The 18,885-nt window shown below is 40.3% G+C and overlaps 1 protein-coding gene across 1 annotated transcript; it reads right to left on the bottom strand.

Moving 5' to 3' along the window:
• Positions 1-9,189: 9,189 nt before the first annotated feature.
• On the bottom strand, positions 9,190-11,779 carry lpar6a (lysophosphatidic acid receptor 6a). Its single transcript, XM_034113164.1, has one exon. The coding sequence runs from the start codon at positions 10,890-10,892 to the stop codon at positions 9,792-9,794; it is 1,101 nt and encodes a 366-aa protein (XP_033969055.1). The 5' UTR covers positions 10,893-11,779; the 3' UTR covers positions 9,190-9,791.
• Between the last annotated feature and the right edge of the window lie 7,106 nt (positions 11,780-18,885).

The following is an 18,885-nucleotide window of genomic DNA, read 5'->3' as shown; positions in this document are numbered from 1 at the left end:
AGCTAAAACCAAAATCTATGAAACTAAGGGCACACATCGTGATAGCATTTCCTCTCCATTCTTTCTCTGTTTGCCTTAACTTGTCGTCTTACTCATTTGATAACAGGCTACATCCTGTATTTCAGTATCTATTCAGAGGCACAGTGAGGCTGAATCTCCTGCCATTGCCCAGACACCTAATCTGAAGCACAACATTGATTTTTCTTTCTGCTCATCCTGGTGACCTGATAGTAGCTTCCCCTCTCATCAAAGGATGCACAAAAGACCTTTCATTTTGTCTATTTGGAAGTGGTCTGCACACCGCACACTGTCATCACCCTTAATGAAATATTGACGCTTTTTATCTGCAACAATCTCCGTTCCCCTTTTGTTCGCCTGTCATCGTGCTTCTTTTTCTGGCCTGCTTTCTGAGCGCCTCAAGCTTCACACAGGAAGAGCGCTGCAGATGCAAGATGACCCAGTGAACTTTGTCTAGCTAACCATGCTTCGAACGGCATTTTTAACCCAAAACTTATTTCAGTGTTCTTATTCAGAGCAAACTGAGTTGTTTTAAATGTTCAGCTTTGTAATTTCTGCACTGTATTTGCGTTTTTAGGGAAACGTTTAAATCCACAGTGGTATCAACCACACACTGAGGGAAACAATGAAACCTGCTACCATGACTCACTCATAAAGAGAAGTGCTGTTCATTCTTCACGGGGAGAAGCTCTTCCTGTTCATAACAAAGCACTCAGGCGCTGCAGTTGGGAGTCTCTTTGCAACTATAAATACGGGAAATGTCATTGTTGTGATTATTTTAGGCCCTCTGCCTTGACCCTCCATTGTCTCCTGCATGTTTTCTGTAGCTCTGCACCAGACAATAGAAGAGCAGGGTTTGTCGTGGAGCTCCACAATTCATCGGTCGCTCACTGTACAAAAAGCTCATAAAAAAAGGTTACATTTGGATCCCCTGCTGTGTGAAGGGGGACAGTGCAGGTTATGTGGCCATTTGCAATTAGAGACTCTGCTATTGTTTGTGGCTCACACATGTGTCATCTCCTGAGGGGATGCTCCACCTTGAGGCAAGGTCACAGGCTCTGCTGCCTGTCCCTTTGCCACCTTTTCTCTGAGACAATAATACAGCAGATAGCAGACTTTTCAACAGTCTTGAAACGTTTTCCTTATAGCTTATATGGATTTTAATGAAATCAAAAATAAAGAAAGTAGTATAGTAAGCAGAGGTAGGAAACACTGTAACTAAGTACGTTTACACAACTTGAGTATTTCCATTTTATGCTACTTTGTACTTCTACTCCACTACAATTCAGAGGTAAATTGTGTATTTTTACATCATTACATTTATTTTGTACCTTTAGTTATTTTCGATTAATGATGAAAAATATACTCAACACTAAAATCAGACTTTAGTTTCACCTGGAGTAAATTCACAAGCTTCACGGCAGTATACAAAGTCATTCAAACTAGCTGCACCTTTACCAGCTTTGATAAACACATTAATGCATCAATAATTATAATCAAACATATAATACATATTTTTCTGAAATGAGCTGATCTGCTTCATAAGTACTTTTGGTACTTTAAGTATATGTTGATGCTAATACTTTTGATTGCAGGACTTTTACTTCTAACAGAGTATTGCTAGATTCTAGGCTACTTTTACTCAGGTACAACATCTGACTACTTCTCCCACCTCTGTAAGTAAGTATATCGCTCTGATGAAATGTATTTAAAAGTAATACACGTATATATTTTTGTTTTGAATCCCATTCATTCAAATTGTGAAGTTAAACTTATCCTTCCTCGTAATGCTATAAAATGTTTCCTGTGTAGCTCCCAGGAACTAGTGTCATGGGGCATTGGCCGTGGCAGATTTTCCTGGCAGTAAAGAAACTGTGAGCCTCTCTGGTAAAAGATATCCAGCTTAGTTCTCAGATGTACTATATTGTGAAATATAATTTCCTTTCTACTCATGTCAGAGAAGACATTTAAATGTAGCGCTTGCTTTCTTATCGTTGCACTGATCTAAACATCAATCTCATGCCATGCACAGACTGTCCTTTACTTTATTTATATTTTTTAAACCTTCTATGCTCTTAACCTTTTATTTTTATTTTTATATTGCCATATTTTATCCAATATGCTCGTTTAGATAACTTTTTACTTATTGTTCCTTATAGCTTTGTGAAGCACCTTGAGATGACGTTGTTTTTAAAGTGTGCTATATAAATCAAATGTATTATTATTATTATTATTACTATACACATCAGCCACAAACACAATTATTCTACCATTCTATCTGTTTCATATCCTGTGAAAAGCAACACCTTGCAAGAATTGCACCTCTATTACGAAAACATGCACAGGAAATGCCAAAAGTATACCTCTGCTCTTCTTGAAAGTGTTACTTTTTCAATAAAGTACAGGACTGAGTTTGATGCAATGTAAGTTCAGAACTGCTGGAAATGCAACGTATACAAAAATGCTAGTGCTGTGTTTCCAAGCATGAAGCAATTATTTTAAGTCTTGTGATTCTGTTTTAGAGGCACAGTTTGCTTATCTTATTTCTCTTGAACCATCAACACTGCACAAGTTCAAACAGGAAAGGATGACGAGTTAATGATTTATGTTTTTATCAGCCATGCCACTTGGAATTTCCCAGCACACCCAGCACTGTCCTCAACACATAAAAATGTCACACAGTGAAGACCAAAGGGAAACTGTTGGTGTTAAAAACGTTGCTGCTTGAGATCGGAGGACCATATTAATGATGTTTCAGGTTTTGGCTCGTAAACTTAATCAAAATACTTTATCATTTTGTTCCAGTGTTTCTAATGTATTTCCAGCAGCTTTTATTTATTTTCATGGGGCATGGAAATCATTTCATAGACTCTTCAAGTTGTGTGCCCTTATCAAAGAAAGCCTACATTTAAAAAAAGAAGAATCTTGGATTAAAGAATGAAGGAAGTAGAAAAGTGCTTGGTAAAACAAGGGGACTATTGTTGAAATATATCAGTTGCCCATTGACATGTATGATTTATTACGTTTTATGTTGTTGCTCTGAGCTAGTATCTTAAAGTTGTGTAATTAATCGTATTGAGCTGTCAGATCCTCAGGGCTTTATCATTACATCATCGTTGTGATGAAACAATTAAGTAGCTGAAGAAATACATTGAAATATTCAATGTTATGAATTACACAATCTAGTATTTAAGAGGAAAGACATTTTTATAAAGCTAAAACTCCACGTGATGTTCAGCGAAACACTTTTTAGCATAGGAGTATTCATGACTTATTTGTTAAGGAGCTAAGACTTACAAAACATTCCCCTTATTTTCTATTAATGGATTACAGGTAAATAGTACAATCAATATTTTATGATCAGTTATAACTTGCCTTTCTTGTTTAATGATACCAGTGGAATTATCTTGATTTGATCAGTCTGGGCTAATTGTGTGTGTTTTTTTAAAGATGACCTCAGGGGTATCAATGAGCCGTGTCCTTCCCCACCCTAAGGCCACAGTGTTAATAAATTAGGTGTCTCCCCGGGAGCCTGGTTCAAAGGGACATAGAGGTCGTATTTTAAGCTTGTCATTTTTACATTTGACAACAACACTGTTCTTTTGTGGGAGATAAATACCTACAGAAACCAACAGGAACTTGCAGAGTAAAGATACACTTGATTAAATCTTAGTAAGAGCTGTGTGGATTACTGTCAGCAGTGGGTTGAGAAGATGAGGACATCACCTCACTTGGGAATTGAAGAGTGACTTCTTTCTGCGGTTGAAAGAGACAGCTCATAAGAGAGGGAAAGTATTGTGTGGTCTGAGAGGCTCTGCTGAAATTCCTCATGGGGAACATGCTGACCTCGATGCTGACCTGTAAGCGTCAGCTTTTATGTGTGGTTGTGCTGTGGAGTGTGCTATGGGCATTTGTTTATGAGTCTGTGCTGTAGTATTAGTGCCGGGGCCCGGGTATCACTAATCCTGCCATGTGCTTAGTGGAGCCGCTGTGTAAAATTTGATAGGTCTAGTCTCAGTAGTTCTGCTGATCAGTTCTTTACTGTATAGTTCTGTTTTTGAGGAATATCATTTGCCCTTTGCCAAAGCTATGTACAGTGAACACACAGAAAAGTATTCAGCATTAAGAAACAGGTAGTCACTTTAAAATGTGCCCCTAAACAAAAAAAAGGTCATGTCATACTGTGAGCCAAAGTATTATGGTAATTGTTTGATTACTCTTCAAAAAGGTTTTATTATTTTATGTCACCTAAATATTGAGTTTTAAAGTACAAAATCATGAATAGATGTTCACATAGGTGGACAATGTTATTTTTCATGATCAAATAAAGTTTTTATAATAAAACTACTAACACTGAAATGTAATATTGTATTTATGAAGCAAGGTATAGCATAATCATACATTTTCAAGAAGCCCATTTTACAACATGTTGTTAGTTTAATGCCATCATTTGGTCTAAAGGCGCTTTGACAGAACATGTAGGGCATGTGGCTGCTGTGGGGTTTGACCCATTGACCCTTCCCTTCTCTCATGAGACTGTCAGTCGCACCAGTGGGCTGTCCTCTCTGGTTAGAAGCTGTAGCTCCCGGGGAGGATTAATGTGTCCACATTGGCTAGTCAGACATTGTTTAAATCCCCAGGAGTTTCCAGAGGAAGGACTCACAGCTAAGGAAAGCCCAACCTGTCTCATGAAGCAGAACATACCTAATCATAATGTTTTTTTTCTTCGGTCCAACAGACTGTAATACCATGTTCATCCGGACTGAAACTCTCAGACTGAAACAAAGGCAGCACATTGCATGTACTGTTGTATATATATACAGTATGTACTGGGGGTAGAAGTCTCCTGTGTACTTTGATAGGGGTGTTTCCGTACTAAATGATTGCAACAGTGTGTTTTAAGTGTGTATAATCGCGTGTTAGTGTGAATTCCCCGCTGGATTCCCAAAAAAGATTTAGTGATAACTGTTAACGCCTGTTCCTACAAGTCATATTTCCTGCTGGGGCTGCAGATACACTCCGGAGGTATTTAACATCTTTAATTACGTCCTCATGTACACCCACATACTGTACAACTAGTCACACAGTCAGTTTCATTTCTACCCACAGTACTCTTTTACTATAAATGTTCCTCTATCAGATCTTTCAATTTCACAAGAAGTTCTTGGCTCCTATTGTTATGTCACGCATGGCAACCACCCTTTCCCAGACTCAAACAAGTTCTGAGGTTTTGCCTAAAGGTGAAGATTCATCCGGTTGATAACGAGGAGAATAATTACCTGTATTGTTCATACATTCTTTACCAAAGTGGTTGAAATGTCCCAATTTAATTTCCTGGCTGCATTGCTGAAATATATAAGAGAGCAGCATGAGCTTTCCTGTTCCTAACAGGCTGAACACTTGCATGCTGCGTACATGTTTTTGGTAAATACCAGGGCACCCAGATGAAGGGAGTGTTTTATCAACATTTTGTTTAAGCTTTCTGTTTCATTCCTAAGATGTTATGCAACCAGGAGCTGATGTCAAATAACTCCTCCAGGGATTGATAAGGGCTGTTTATGGTTCCAGGCGACGGGGAGTTAGGGAGGATTACTGGTGGGTGCAGTTAGCCTATACCTCCCTCCTCGTAGACAGACTGGTTATTAGTTCAGTGCTGCCTCTGATTTTACAATGAGTGAGGTTGTGTGCTAGCACAACAACCGTCTTTTTTTGTCAAACCGCATCCTTACAAATGGTAATTTAATGCAATTTTCTGTCTCCCGCATTGTGTGTTTTTATTGCCTTCTCTCTCCCAGTCTGGAAAGTTGTCATGCAAGCAAGTAATCTGCCCCCCCCCCCCCCCCAGAGAGCAACAAACTTTTTACTGAGCGATAATAATACCTGTTTACCCCTAAAAGCAAGGTGGGATAATAAATACCAGAGATGTTGAATGTGATTCCAGTGTAATTGTGGGAAAATGTTGCAAATGTTTAAATGGGCCCATTATCAGGTGATTAGCAGCCATTTCCTCCTACATTTATCCTGTGAGCCATGCAGGAGAAATGGTGGATTATCCTTCACAGAGACCCCCTTCCCCCCACAGATCTTTTATTAGTGGGACAGGCACTTCCCTTGTCATGTGATCCTGAGCTGTGGAGTGAATCTGAGGACGAGGACCTCACCCCGACCCAGCTCATCTTCCCCGAAAAAGCACACACACTGAGGTCCCCTTTAATGCCCCCGCAGAAATTACTCCTGACACGAGTTCTCATCACACCCGAGGATCTCCAGTCAGTTGGGTCTGACAGAACTTCAAAGCAGCCATTAGGAGGTTCATTGGAGAAAACATGCTGGGTTTACCACAGGGGAATAGGAACATGAAGCTATAAGTTAAAGTCTGGATCCAGACTTGTTTTTGTCTTCACTCAGGCCTGGAGGATGGCACTGACTGATGACCCCACAAATGTCACATTGTTTTTGTTGTGTGACTGTGGAGGATATTAGCATTTACTTAAAAATGTATTATTTATATGATGCATCCCTAAAGGCTGATCCATCAAACATTACATGACAAATTTTATTGAAATGACTATATACCCCACATATTATTATTATTAGTTATTATTATTATTATTATTATTAATATTATTATTATTATTATTATTATTATTATAAAGAATACTTCATAGAGACAGCTGGCTTCGTCTCCATGTGTGTTAACATTTTACTACAGGAATATTTCACCCAAGAAAATGACCATTTCCCTAACATTTAGCACAATTCTTCAAGAATTTTCTCTGATTTTTTTATTTTTTGTTCAACATGAAGGCAGGCAAGGAAAAGTTATCTTGAAGATTTCTACAGGGCCAGTAATTGATATACAAATAGTCATTTTGTGGGCTGCAAATAAGGTTTGCATGACAACCCTTCTTTGAATGTGATCATCTTAAAACTATAACTGTATGCAATTGTGAAGATTTTCGACGTATCAATCCCAAAATAAAATCTCTGAGATCCTCGGCCTATCTTGTACTGTACAAAAAGACCTTGATGCACACTCTCATCTGAAATTACCCGAGCGATGCAGAACAGAGTGTTATGTGATGACAAGCAGTGTGCGTCTGTGTTTTCTCACCCTGCAGCCCGCTGAGAAGGAGAGGTCAGGCTGATTAGATAACTGTTGTGTATGCAGAGGAGCCTGCTGGGCTCACGTGAGGGGTCCAATCTCTGATACTGAGAACTTATACAACCGTAAGACTTTAGTGTATACAGAACTGCATGTCCTTAACATTAGTCATCACAGGCTTTGTTAAATGTAAACAATTAAGAAACATAATTATTATTATGCAGAGATATTCAGTGAAAACTGCATTTATGCTGCTTCCTTTATTTAGTTTAGTGATCAAGGCATTAACATATCTTAACTGAATTTGAACTGTGACTTCCTGTTTGTTCCTGTCCGTCTGAGTCCTGACCTTTGACCCAGATGATAACAACCTTGATAGTGGTTGTATGTGCTGAATACACACCACCCTACTCATTCATGCAGTTAAACCTAGTTAAACATAGTGATTATAACAATGACGTCTGAGGAGTCATAGTTAATGATGCTCAATAAGCTTGTGGCCAAGTCACAGCTACTATTATGAGGATGCTACTCCAGTGCATCTCATCCAGATGACGTGAATGGCTCAGATTAAAATGATAAATTATTATTTATTTTCACAACAGCACAACATCTTTGACTCGCTCACATGGCTTCAGAGCCAGAGTTACAGTATATGTGCGGTATGAATAAAGTGCAGCTGACTGACCTTCAGTATATGTCAATAAAGTTAAAGCACCATGTGCTTTCTGTTATTCACTCTCATGCTGCGTTGACTCCTCGCTGATGCTATATCACTTGTGAACTTGTCCACAGCTGGACAAATATTTCATACATTTGTTTTTTCTATAAGTAAATGATGTTGGTTTTTTTCAATTACAATTGGCTATTTCTATACACATAAGGCTGTGAGCAATTTAGTTATACCGCAGGAGTGTTATATTGGTAATTCTCTTTTCACTAAAGGACCAGCCTTGTCAGTGACGTTGTTAAAAACACCATGTCCTTGTGGAGGAGCAAAACAAAATGTTACCGGACGATAAAATGGAATTCCTATCTAGGTTAAGTTAAAGTGGACCTATCATGCTATATTTGAAAAATATATTGTAGGGCCATACCTCCTATATAAAACATGTCTGTGAAGTTTTTTTTTCAAAATACCAAACAGATCACCCATTGTAGCCATGCCTCATATTGCTCAAACCCCTCTTTTGAAGCCCTGTTAGAGAAATGCAGATTTTGGGTCCTTAGCTTGAAAAAAATAAATAAGAGGAGGCAGAGCTAATGCCTGATCAGAATTCTACCGGAGATAAAGTTAAATTCGGTTGTGATATTTCGCCATCCTGTTTAAACCACGTCAAGGATTATTTCTGAAATAGTATGGAGCTCAAATGCTTTTTCTCTTGCAGGTTTATCACAAGGGGAGTTCTTTTTTTATTTCCTGCTTTTTAAACACATGTGCTCTCCAATACAGGTTAGCTCTGAGTGTTAGCGAGGCTTGCTAATGTAAACAAAGACGTCCAAAACACGTCAGGCATTGTTTCTGATAGCAACTTTCTGTGGGTCCGCCGCCGATTTCACGTCAGATCGGATGGAATCTGTATCCGCTCGTTGTACACCCGTTTTTAAAAGATTTGGGTACGGAGGAAAAGAGAGAGGGTTTTATTTTCTGACGCTGCGTGAGTTCCCAGACGCACCGGGGACACATATTTATGTATAAAAGACATCACAAAGTGCATTTTGCATGATAGGTCCCCTTTAAATCTAAAAGATACTAAACTACTCTCACTCCAACTAACTCATCTGCTCACTATGTTTTATGGCCTACAGTCAAATTATGCTGTTTTTCAAACTGGTGGATCACATCCCCAAATATTTAGCTAATGTTTTCCCAAAAGTCTGTTTTTGTTAGTTGCCATTAATAAAGGCTTGCTCTCCTCTTCCTCTAAACACTGGTTACCACACAGGAAACTGGCACTCCCCAGTGAGAGTCAGACTTCCATTTCTTTACCTCTAGTTTTTGTCTCTGTTATGTTCAAGTTTAACATTTAAAGCATTCTACAATTGAATGACAAAAAGTGCAACCATTTTAAACAGTACATGACTTTTATTCATTACTGTGGCACGAGTGCAGTATGTGAAATTCTGTGTCAGTGCATTTTAAGGTCAATAAAGGCATAAAGTCTACAATGAAATGGTGCCGCGACAACAAAAAGGCACTTCTCTGACCTATTTGGAATTCACAATTAAAAAAGAAGTCCTGTACATTCTATAGCTTGATATACATTTATGTTATTTAATAGTTACAACTCTAGAGTTATCACCAAAACTTACCACGGAAATGTACAAATATACAGGCACATGAAGCATTCAAAATCAAATGTGTCCTTTTTTGCAGTGATCACATTGCCCTCCAGGTCACTTGCAGAGTAATTGTGCTTGACACTAATACAAAATATTCCACAGGAAAGGGAAATTAGTCAATTAGAATTCCACAGATGGGCCATGAAGCTGTAATACAGCAGAGCAGAGGCTGTCAATGACAAGTCCAAACAATTGCCCTGAGATGAAGGCTTTGGCAGGTGCTTCATAAAGCACTTCCAAAAAATCCATTCCCATTGTGTCAAGGAGGTTTGTTTTTCCAAGGATGGATTTAAACACCTTTCAAGCTGAGTGTAGCAAACCACCATCACACTGAAGACTCATTGTGAAATACTTTCGCTTTGAGATTCCTCAGGCTACACTGCAGGTTCGAGCTGGTTTCTGACTGCAGGGCCTCCGAGAACTTGACGTCATACGAACGGCCAACCTGAGACTTTCTCTTCATGGAGTTCTGGATGGTCTCCGAGGTGAAATAGTAAACAATGGGGTCGAAGCAGCAGTTGGACACAGCAATGCAGAGGGCTATTGGGTAGATGGTTCGGACAACCGACTCCGCAAAGCAGCCTTTTAAAGTTTTAGTGCGGACCAGAGCATAGAAAACCAAGTTCACATTGTAGGGGATGAAGCAAAAACAAAAAATACAGAGGTGCACAATTATCATGCGCAGGATCTTTGTTTTGTTCAGCTTGCCCCCATGACTGATGCTTTGGGGCCGCCGCAGGGTGTGCAGCACCATGATGGAACAGCACACGTTGAGTAGAAGCGGGATCATGAAGCCCACCAACTCTATGAAGATCACCACTTTGGACAGGTGCGATTTCCACTGCTTGGAGGAGAAGTTCTCAAAGCAGAAAGTGGCGTTATTCTTGTTGTTCTCACGCGAGGTGGACTCCAACATGAACCCCGTGGGGAGACTTCCTGACAGCACCAACACCCAAACAGCAACACACACTATCTTAGCGTTGCGCTTGGTCCTCAGCGCCCTTGAGCGAAAAGGGTGCACGATGGCTAGAAAGCGATCCACGCTGATGCAGGTGAGAAAGAGCATGCTGCCATACATGTTGGTGTAGAAGAGCGAGACGGAGACCTTGCAGAGCATGCTTCCAAAAGGCCAGTTCATGTTGATGAAGTAGAAGACCCTGAGGGGCAGTGTGCAGACAAACAGCAGGTCAGACACTACCAAGTTCATCATGTAGGTCGTGGTCTCGTTCCTCAGCTTCAGAGAGCAGGTGAATATATAAATAGCCACAACATTGGTGATCAGTCCCACCACGAACACAATGCTGAAGATGGTGCTGTACAACGGGTACTTAAATCCATCGTTCTTTTGGCAGGTAGAGTTGTTTGTGGAGCTGTTTTCCGCCCATGTCTGGGTGACATTGCCAGTTGGGAGGGTATTGTTGTACATTCTGAGAGACAAAGAGTGGAGGGATGACCAATTATGTAATAGCTATATAATGAAAGGGCTGCCCTGCACAATGAATTCACCATGAATGGAGAGTAAAGCACAGTACTGTCCCAAACCAGAAGACATGGAAAGACGCAGCTGATATTTCAGGCCATTGGTACAAAGGTTTCTTGCCAACACAACTGTCCATGTAAGCGAGGACTGCAGCACATGTTCAGTATGATCCCCTTACTTGTCTTGATGTAGTTATCTCGAGGGTAACCTCATATTGAAAAGACCCCTCCCAGAGGAGAGAGATTCAGGCTGGAGCGTCCTCCCCTCCCCCTGCGTTGTCTCTCCACCAGGCTGCACCCAGCAAGTTGCAGGCTGAGCTTTACTTACTCAGATAAATCAGTCACACAAATATGTCCCCTTTTCACTCAAGAAGTCCTCAATCACAAGCTGCTGAGTCCACAAAATGAATTAAGTCCAGGTCTGTTAGAGAAGGAAAGACGTCGGCAGAAATCCTTCCTCTTTGTCAAACTCACTCCTGTGATTTTCAGTTCCAAAAGCAGCAAAGTTGTCATTAGCTGTCCATCTTTTAAAAAGGTCCTTCCCACAAGCCACCAGGCTTATTCTCAGGAGCACTGACTGGAGCTTGAGTGGAGCTCCTGCTCTCCGTCTGTGTGTCACAATGTGAGTGTTTCACAATGTGAGTGTTTCACTGTTTGTCCTCAGGGTCTGTTTCCTGTCCCCCCTCCCTCATTCTATCTCTACTTCTTTTCCTAACTGACTGACTCACTCAGTATCTACTTCTCTCTCTCTCTCTGACAGCCTAACACGCTTTCGCTCAGCACGCATTACCCTCAGACAGAGCTCTACTTCTCTTTGTGCCGGTATCACAGGCAGGTTTTGTACTTTGGAAGAGAGAGCAGCTGTGGTTACTCCTCCTACTGCCTCCCATCTAACTCCTCCTACCTCTTTGTCTGCTCTGGTTTAAGTGGGAATCAACCAAAACAACTCTGCATTGTGAGGGAATTCATCACAGGTTTATAAAACATGCTCATGATAAGCTGGAATACTGTAATTCTTATATAAACACTTAGTAATGCATGGCAAAATACTTAATGCTGCTGGGCTATTCTGACTAGAGCAGAGAGAGAGAAAAAGTGAAATCATCGGTGGTGATAAAACATATTTATTTATGCATATGTGATCATAGGCCAATACTATTATACTTGGTATTAATATAAAACTCACAGGAGACATTCTTTTATTTTTGACACTTTTAGTAGATTTGAATGCCCTTCAGTATGTATTGTCCCTTAAGTTAAATCTTGATAGCAGGATCTGTACTTTCACATACATAAAGCCTCTAAAACATCTTACACCACTGCATACCATGACAAGAAAAACATCTCAAAATTCTAGATAATATTGTTTTTTGACTGTGGTTTGGATTTTTCTTCCTCGGTCAAGCTGTTAATAGACAGGAGGGCAAACGTTCCTGAGGAGTTCACTAAAAAACTCTATAAGTGCCTGAGGTATGACACATACATTGAAATGTCTCCTTGTTATTATCTGACAGCCTGTGTGGGCAGCAGCTCCTCTAAAGAAGAAAATTTTTATTTGGCAAGGAAATGAGACTTAACAGAAAGCTTTTTGTATTCAAAGGCTTTTTTAGCTGCTCCTTGTCACTACATGCCTACAGCTTTCAGCGCTCCGTGGAAAAGCAAAGTCCCCTCTTGGCAGTCAGTAAAAACATTGAGGCCTTTGTTGTGTGTGAAGTAGCTTAGCAGGGAGGAATGTGAAGTTTATAAATAATTAGTCTCAGATAACTTGAAAGCGCTTTCAGTGTCTTGATCGTCAGTGTGTGATGAATACTGTAAACTGTTTGAGTGTATTTCTGTTGGTTGACTGTAACTGTGTCAAATAGGAAGTTTACTACCTGCTTTGGTTTCCTGTCTGTAAACGAAAGGTTGCCTGGCAGAGCAAAAAAAGTGTATTTCTCTGTATAAAATCCTGCAAAGATAAGATAACTTGTTCAGCTTCTCTTTTTTAATTGGTCACAATAACATGTTCACATTTTGAACTGACTCCAGTGATACACACATTTCTGTTTTAGCACGATAATGTGAAACTAATCCAACGATTTGACTTCACAGACTTACCAGCAATAGCCAAAGAAATGAAGGAAAATCTCACAGAGAATCAAAGAGACAGTGGGTGTTTTACGGCCACTGTGCCTCTCTTTGTCAGTCCACCGCAAAATAAACACCATCAAGGCTAGAGTGAAATGTTCAAGAAAAATTGAAAAAACCTGCACTATTGTCTTTCCCTGGCAAAATAGTTCCATCTAGCACATAAAAACAAGCTCTTCACATGCAAGTATGTGGTCGCTAAACAAAAACATGTGCCTGAAATCCCTGGGCTGTTACATTTCTCACAATGCCAGGAAACTGTCTGGCTACCCCAAGGCCAAGACTGAGGGCTTTCAAACAGAAGAGAAACATGAGAAAGATGGTCAGGTTATATTGTTGTGTAACGATCATCAGCGGGCATCAGAAGTTACGTCAGTCACGATTTACTGTGTTGATGATGACTTCAAACTTAAGGATTTAACAGACTTACATAATGTTTCTTCTAAATTGATACACACTTAAAACCCAAAATAGAAAAGTCTTATCTCGTTCAAGATGCAAACCTCTGAAACTAGATTATAAGTCATACTGTATTATGAAATGGATACAGCTGGATAAATGTGCCATAAACCAGACCTTTAAGCTAAAATAAGCTAAAGATAAATGAATGAATAACACTGGGTTACACCTTTGTTATTACACACAATAATTATGTTGTTTATGCAGCTATAGTGCTAAGCTAAGCTTACTGCAATCAATAGCATCATATTTACTCTACAGACATTGCGTGTCAATTTTGCAGATCTGAATCTCAGCAAGAAAAGGAAGGAAAGTATTTCCTAAAAAAATGTGTATAGAAAACAAGTAGTGAGTACATTTCACTATAATGGCCATGCAAATACATTCTGTTTTTGTTTGACAACAGCATGAGGAAAGAAATCAATGAAAGCAGCACGGCATATATCAAAGAGTAAATAACGAAAATATTTCTATTAGCTATGTAATATGTGGTTGGTGTATCATTTGAATGTCATTACGTTTAAAGAAGATGACCCGTTTAAGACTAAAATCCTGTGCTTGGACTCGGGGCATGACTCTGGACTCTAGACGCACATGGGACTTTCAAAACAAATGACTTTATCCCACCTCTCAAAATAACCCATCCTTAAGCACCAAAACTCACTGTTATCAACTCTGCAACATGAAAACTGCTGAAAAAATATCTAACTTGGCAAAAACTACTACATTCAACGGACAACAGAGAGCTTTAGTGCGACTTTTGGCTGATTCACTCATGTTCACCTTGGAAACGGTGACTGCAAAAATGTTGTGCTGGCGCCAATAAAAAAACGAAAAGCAAAACCACCAGCAAAACCCAACAGAACTACAGTTCATACCAAAACCACAGAGTGAAAGTGTGTCAAGGTTACCAGAGCAACAAAGTGAGTGTAGAAACCAGGGTCCTAACAGCTCTCACAACTCACACATCTTTTTATAAGAAAATGGTGTCACCAGAAAGAAAACAATCTTTAAGGCAAATAAAAGAAATGTCAGAGAAGGCACAAAAGGGAAGATATTATTGTATCAGTGAAGCTTTGTTATCATGCCCCAGATTGTAATACATAGCAGAAACATGTCCATGACTGATCTATGAGCTTTGCACATGTAGTGTGAGTTCTTCCTTTATCATCTCGTCTTTATCTTTCGGAAAAAGTGTGTTTAGTTTTACAAAAGATTTCAAAACGAGACAAAATAAAAACTATATCAGAGACCTGACATTAACATGAGTCATGCTGCCGGTCTTTGAAAGGCTCCCCCACACCTCCTTATCAACATCAAGCTTTGTAAAACAAATACTCCCCACCAGTGGCGGAGCTGGGGGGTGGCTGGCCACCCTATTGGCCACCCCAAACACCCTCACCACGGGGGCCCAAACAATTTTAGAACATTAAGAAAAAAATGTTTAAGTAACCTTTCATCATTCATCAAGAATTAACATTAATAGGACGTTATATCGATAATGTACTCACTAAACTTACAATTCATTTAACTTATTTTCTTCCAAAAGTTAATTATCCAACGCCTCTGTACACCCCCTTCTATTTACATGTAATGGTTTGGTCCTGCCTCCAAACGCGGTGCAGCACCGCCGGCACTTTCTAGCAGAGTGAGAGCATGTGAGGAACAGGGATGCTAGTACTTACGTGTGTAGTATACCATGTCTCAACGACTTACAAAGTCAGGCTTTCAAAAGAGAAAAGAAAGGAGAGAAAGACAAGAGAGAGGGACTAAAGGGTGACAGTATGTCACCCAGTTTTTCAAAAGAAAAGGTGGGTGTGGTCCATGAGTGGTGGAAATGTGTCTGTTAGCTAAGCGTAGTCCATTGTAAATAATAATATTTATGTTTTTTTTTTACTAAGCTGACATTAAAGGTGGGGTAGGTAATTTTGGAGAAACCAGCTCGAGTGCGCTAGAATTTGAAAATACACAGCCGGAAAAAATCTGCCACTTCCTTACAGAGCCCCTCCTTCAACACACACGAACGCACACATGACCAATGAGGGCACGAGATAAGTTTGTGCACAGATGGAAGGCTGACAAGCAGGTAGGCCATCCAGTTATTTTAGCCGGGCCGGCTAAAATGATTGGTCGTGCTTTTTACAGTACTACGGCTTCCACAGATGAAATTTTGTTATGGATTTTTTTGTCAAAGCACTTAAGATATTCATTGCTATCGGGATGTTAAGAGCATTCCATGGAATATAACAAAAAGTGTATCTTGAGCTGGTTTCTCAAACTTACCTACCCCACCTTTAGGTATACTGTTAATATCTATACAGGTTTTTTATTTCACTGCTCTTTTAGCTGACATTTAATAAATGCAGGTACATTTTTAGCAGCTATTCATACTAAATCAGTTGTCCCTCCCCTGGTGCCAGGACCAACAGATCCATCTCTAGGCTCAGCAGCCCTGTCCCCCCATAAGGCTGAACCTGAACCAGCTTTTCTCCCAACTGAAGGAGGTGAGCAGCATTGTGTTGAATGCCACTTAACATATCTGAAGGGAGACTGGAATACAACATATATATATATATATCAAAACAAAAAGCTAACATCTAATTTCAATTACACATTTCAAACACAGTATTTTTCCACATATTTAAGTTATATTTATTTGGATTTATACATTCATGTTGAGAATGTTATATTCAAAAATGTTATTATTAAAAATGCATTTACACCATAAAAGATGACTATTGAGATCTATTGTCAGGAATGTATTATCAAATAGTGAATTCTACTGCAGCAGAATGTTGCACGTCTGCACAGTGTTATATTTTCACAGCTCAGTGTCAGTAAATATTGTGCGGTTAGTATTGGACTACAAGATAGATGCAAGCCTGTACAGGTAGAGTTATTTAAAGTGGACCTATCATGCTATATTTAAATGATATATTGTAGGACCATACCTATATAAGGTATATTTATACGTTTCTGTTTTCAAAATACCAAACAGATCATGCATTTTAGCCATGCCTCATTTCGCTCTATGTGCTGTTTGCTGTCTACAGGTCTGATTCTGCTGACCACGCCCCCCTGCAGGAGAGGGGAGACGTGCTCTGATCAGCTGCTGGGCTGTCAGAAGAGGGGGAGAAAAAGAGATCTCCGTCCTCGTGTTTTATTATATAGAGTCGTTATTCATTTGTTTTAAAGCTCAATAAATAACAAAGAAGACCTTTGACCATCACTTTTCTAATTTTGTCCGGAAGATTTAAACTTTAACGGACATGTTGACCGGCGAAACAAACTGAAACTGAAACTCTGCCGCACGGTCCCCTCGTTCCTTGGAAGAGGCGGAGAGGTGGGTGTTTGTCATCTGCTGGTGGACTAACCGGAGAGAATTACAGTGCTTGCCTCGACGGGGAGGGATTGCATTGCAGCGGGAGCAAAAGCCACAGCGGAGAATAAACAGAAGGGTAACCATGGTAACTATGGGCGGGAAGTCTTCTTGGCTGCTTTTGTGGCAGACTACAGCGCCACTTACAGGCCTGGCATATGTACTACAGCGTCTCCAGCGCTTTCGAGCGGCAATGGCCGGCCGTGGCCCAACCCCACATTCCCCTGATAGATGGAGAGTTGGCCCAAAAGCCGTAGCGCCACTGTCCTGACGTCAGGACAGTGTTCAAATCTGGATCAGTTTTTATCAGATCCGTTGCAGCCCCTTTTTTAGAGATTTGGGTATGGAGGAAAATAGAGAGGGTTGTGTTTTCTAACACTTGGTGAGTTCCCTGGAACACCGGGGACACATATTCATGTATAAAAGACGTACAAAAGTGCATTTTGCATGATAGGTCCCCTTTAAAGCATAAATGAGTCGGTTGGGTTCTGGAGGTGTGGTTACAGCAATTGTGCTTGGTTGGCGTGGCCTGTGCTTGGTGGTGGGGCCCAATGTGATATATTTTCATGGGGCCCAAAAACCCTGGCGTGTATGGCCAGAGGGCAGGACCTATAAACACATTTACTACCCAATAGCATTGTGAGGCTGAACAAAAGGACCTTTTGACTATGTAAATGTAGTCTTTTAAAAAAAAAAAACATTTACTGACTTTTTTTAGGATAGCTTAAAGTAATCTTGTAAAATTACAACCGGGGGCCTTACAGGGTTAAGGGCTATTGTTTATTGTTATTTACTTTAAGATGTTTATTCTTAACCAATCATTTAATTAAAAAACTCTTATTTAAATTATGTGTGTGTGTCTCTGTATTCCTGATGATACAATGAGCTCATAGTGCTGCTGATCACCATAAGCTAAACAGTCTGTATATTGCATTACATTTGAATAATGTAAGCTTCGTTGATACTTTGCCTGCGGGAATACGAAAAAAATAGTTAGATATACTGAATATTATTTGATCTATTCCACCACTTAATCCCAAATAATGTAGAGGTGTGTTGTAGGTGCCTTAAATAACCCCTTATTTTCTAGTGAGATGTATTTTTATGTTAATATAATAGTGATTTCAATGCCAGCCCAAAATGATCACTGGTTCCATCCTGGCCACCCCACTGAAAATGTCCTGGCTCCGCCACTGCTCCCCACCCACCCACAAATACTTCACCCTCTCCCACTGCAACCACTCACTTTAGGTATAGTAGTTTTAGACCCCAGCCACACGAGGACGATAACGCAAACGGACCGCAATCGTTATCAAAAAAGTCTTCTGTCCACACGATACAGGCACCAGAAACGTGTCCGTTCACACGAGACCGCTCGAAAGCGCTGGAGACGCTGTAGTACATATGCCAGGCCTGTAAGTGGCGCTGTACTCCTACCACAAAAGCAGCGAAGAAGACTTCCCGCGCATGATTGCCATGGTTGCCCTTCTGTTTATTCTCCGCTGTGGACGCTCTGGCTCTTTTTCTCCCTCCCCGAGGCAAGCATTTGCTCCTGCTGCTGTAATTCAATGCAATCCCTCCCTCGCTGTAAATCTCTCCGGTAGTTCACCAGCAGATGACAAACACCCACCTCTCCGCCTCTTCCAAGGAACAAGGGGACCGTGCAGCAGAGTTTCAGTTCGATTTTTTTTCGCCGGTCAACATGTCCGTTAAAGTTTAAATCTTCCAGACAAAATTAGACAAGTGCCGGTCAAAGGTCTTCTTTGTTATTTATTGAGCTTTAAAACAAATTAATAACGACTCTATATAATAATAAATGGAGCCTCTCTTTTCCTCCCCCTCTTCTGAGAGCCCAGCAGCTGATCTCTGAGCAGGATAGGTGGGGAGAGGCGGGGCTATTGCGTCATCGTTATCAGGACATGATCGTATATGTGTAAACACGGAGCCGTTTGCCCCCCCAGAGCGTTTCGTTTGC

The sequence above is a fragment of the Trematomus bernacchii genome, unplaced genomic scaffold (genome assembly GCF_902827165.1).
Source record: "Trematomus bernacchii unplaced genomic scaffold, fTreBer1.1, whole genome shotgun sequence".
Lineage (NCBI taxonomy): Eukaryota > Metazoa > Chordata > Actinopteri > Perciformes > Nototheniidae > Trematomus > Trematomus bernacchii.
The sequence above is the reverse complement of the archived record's forward strand: the minus strand, read 5'-3'. Positions and strand labels throughout refer to the sequence as shown.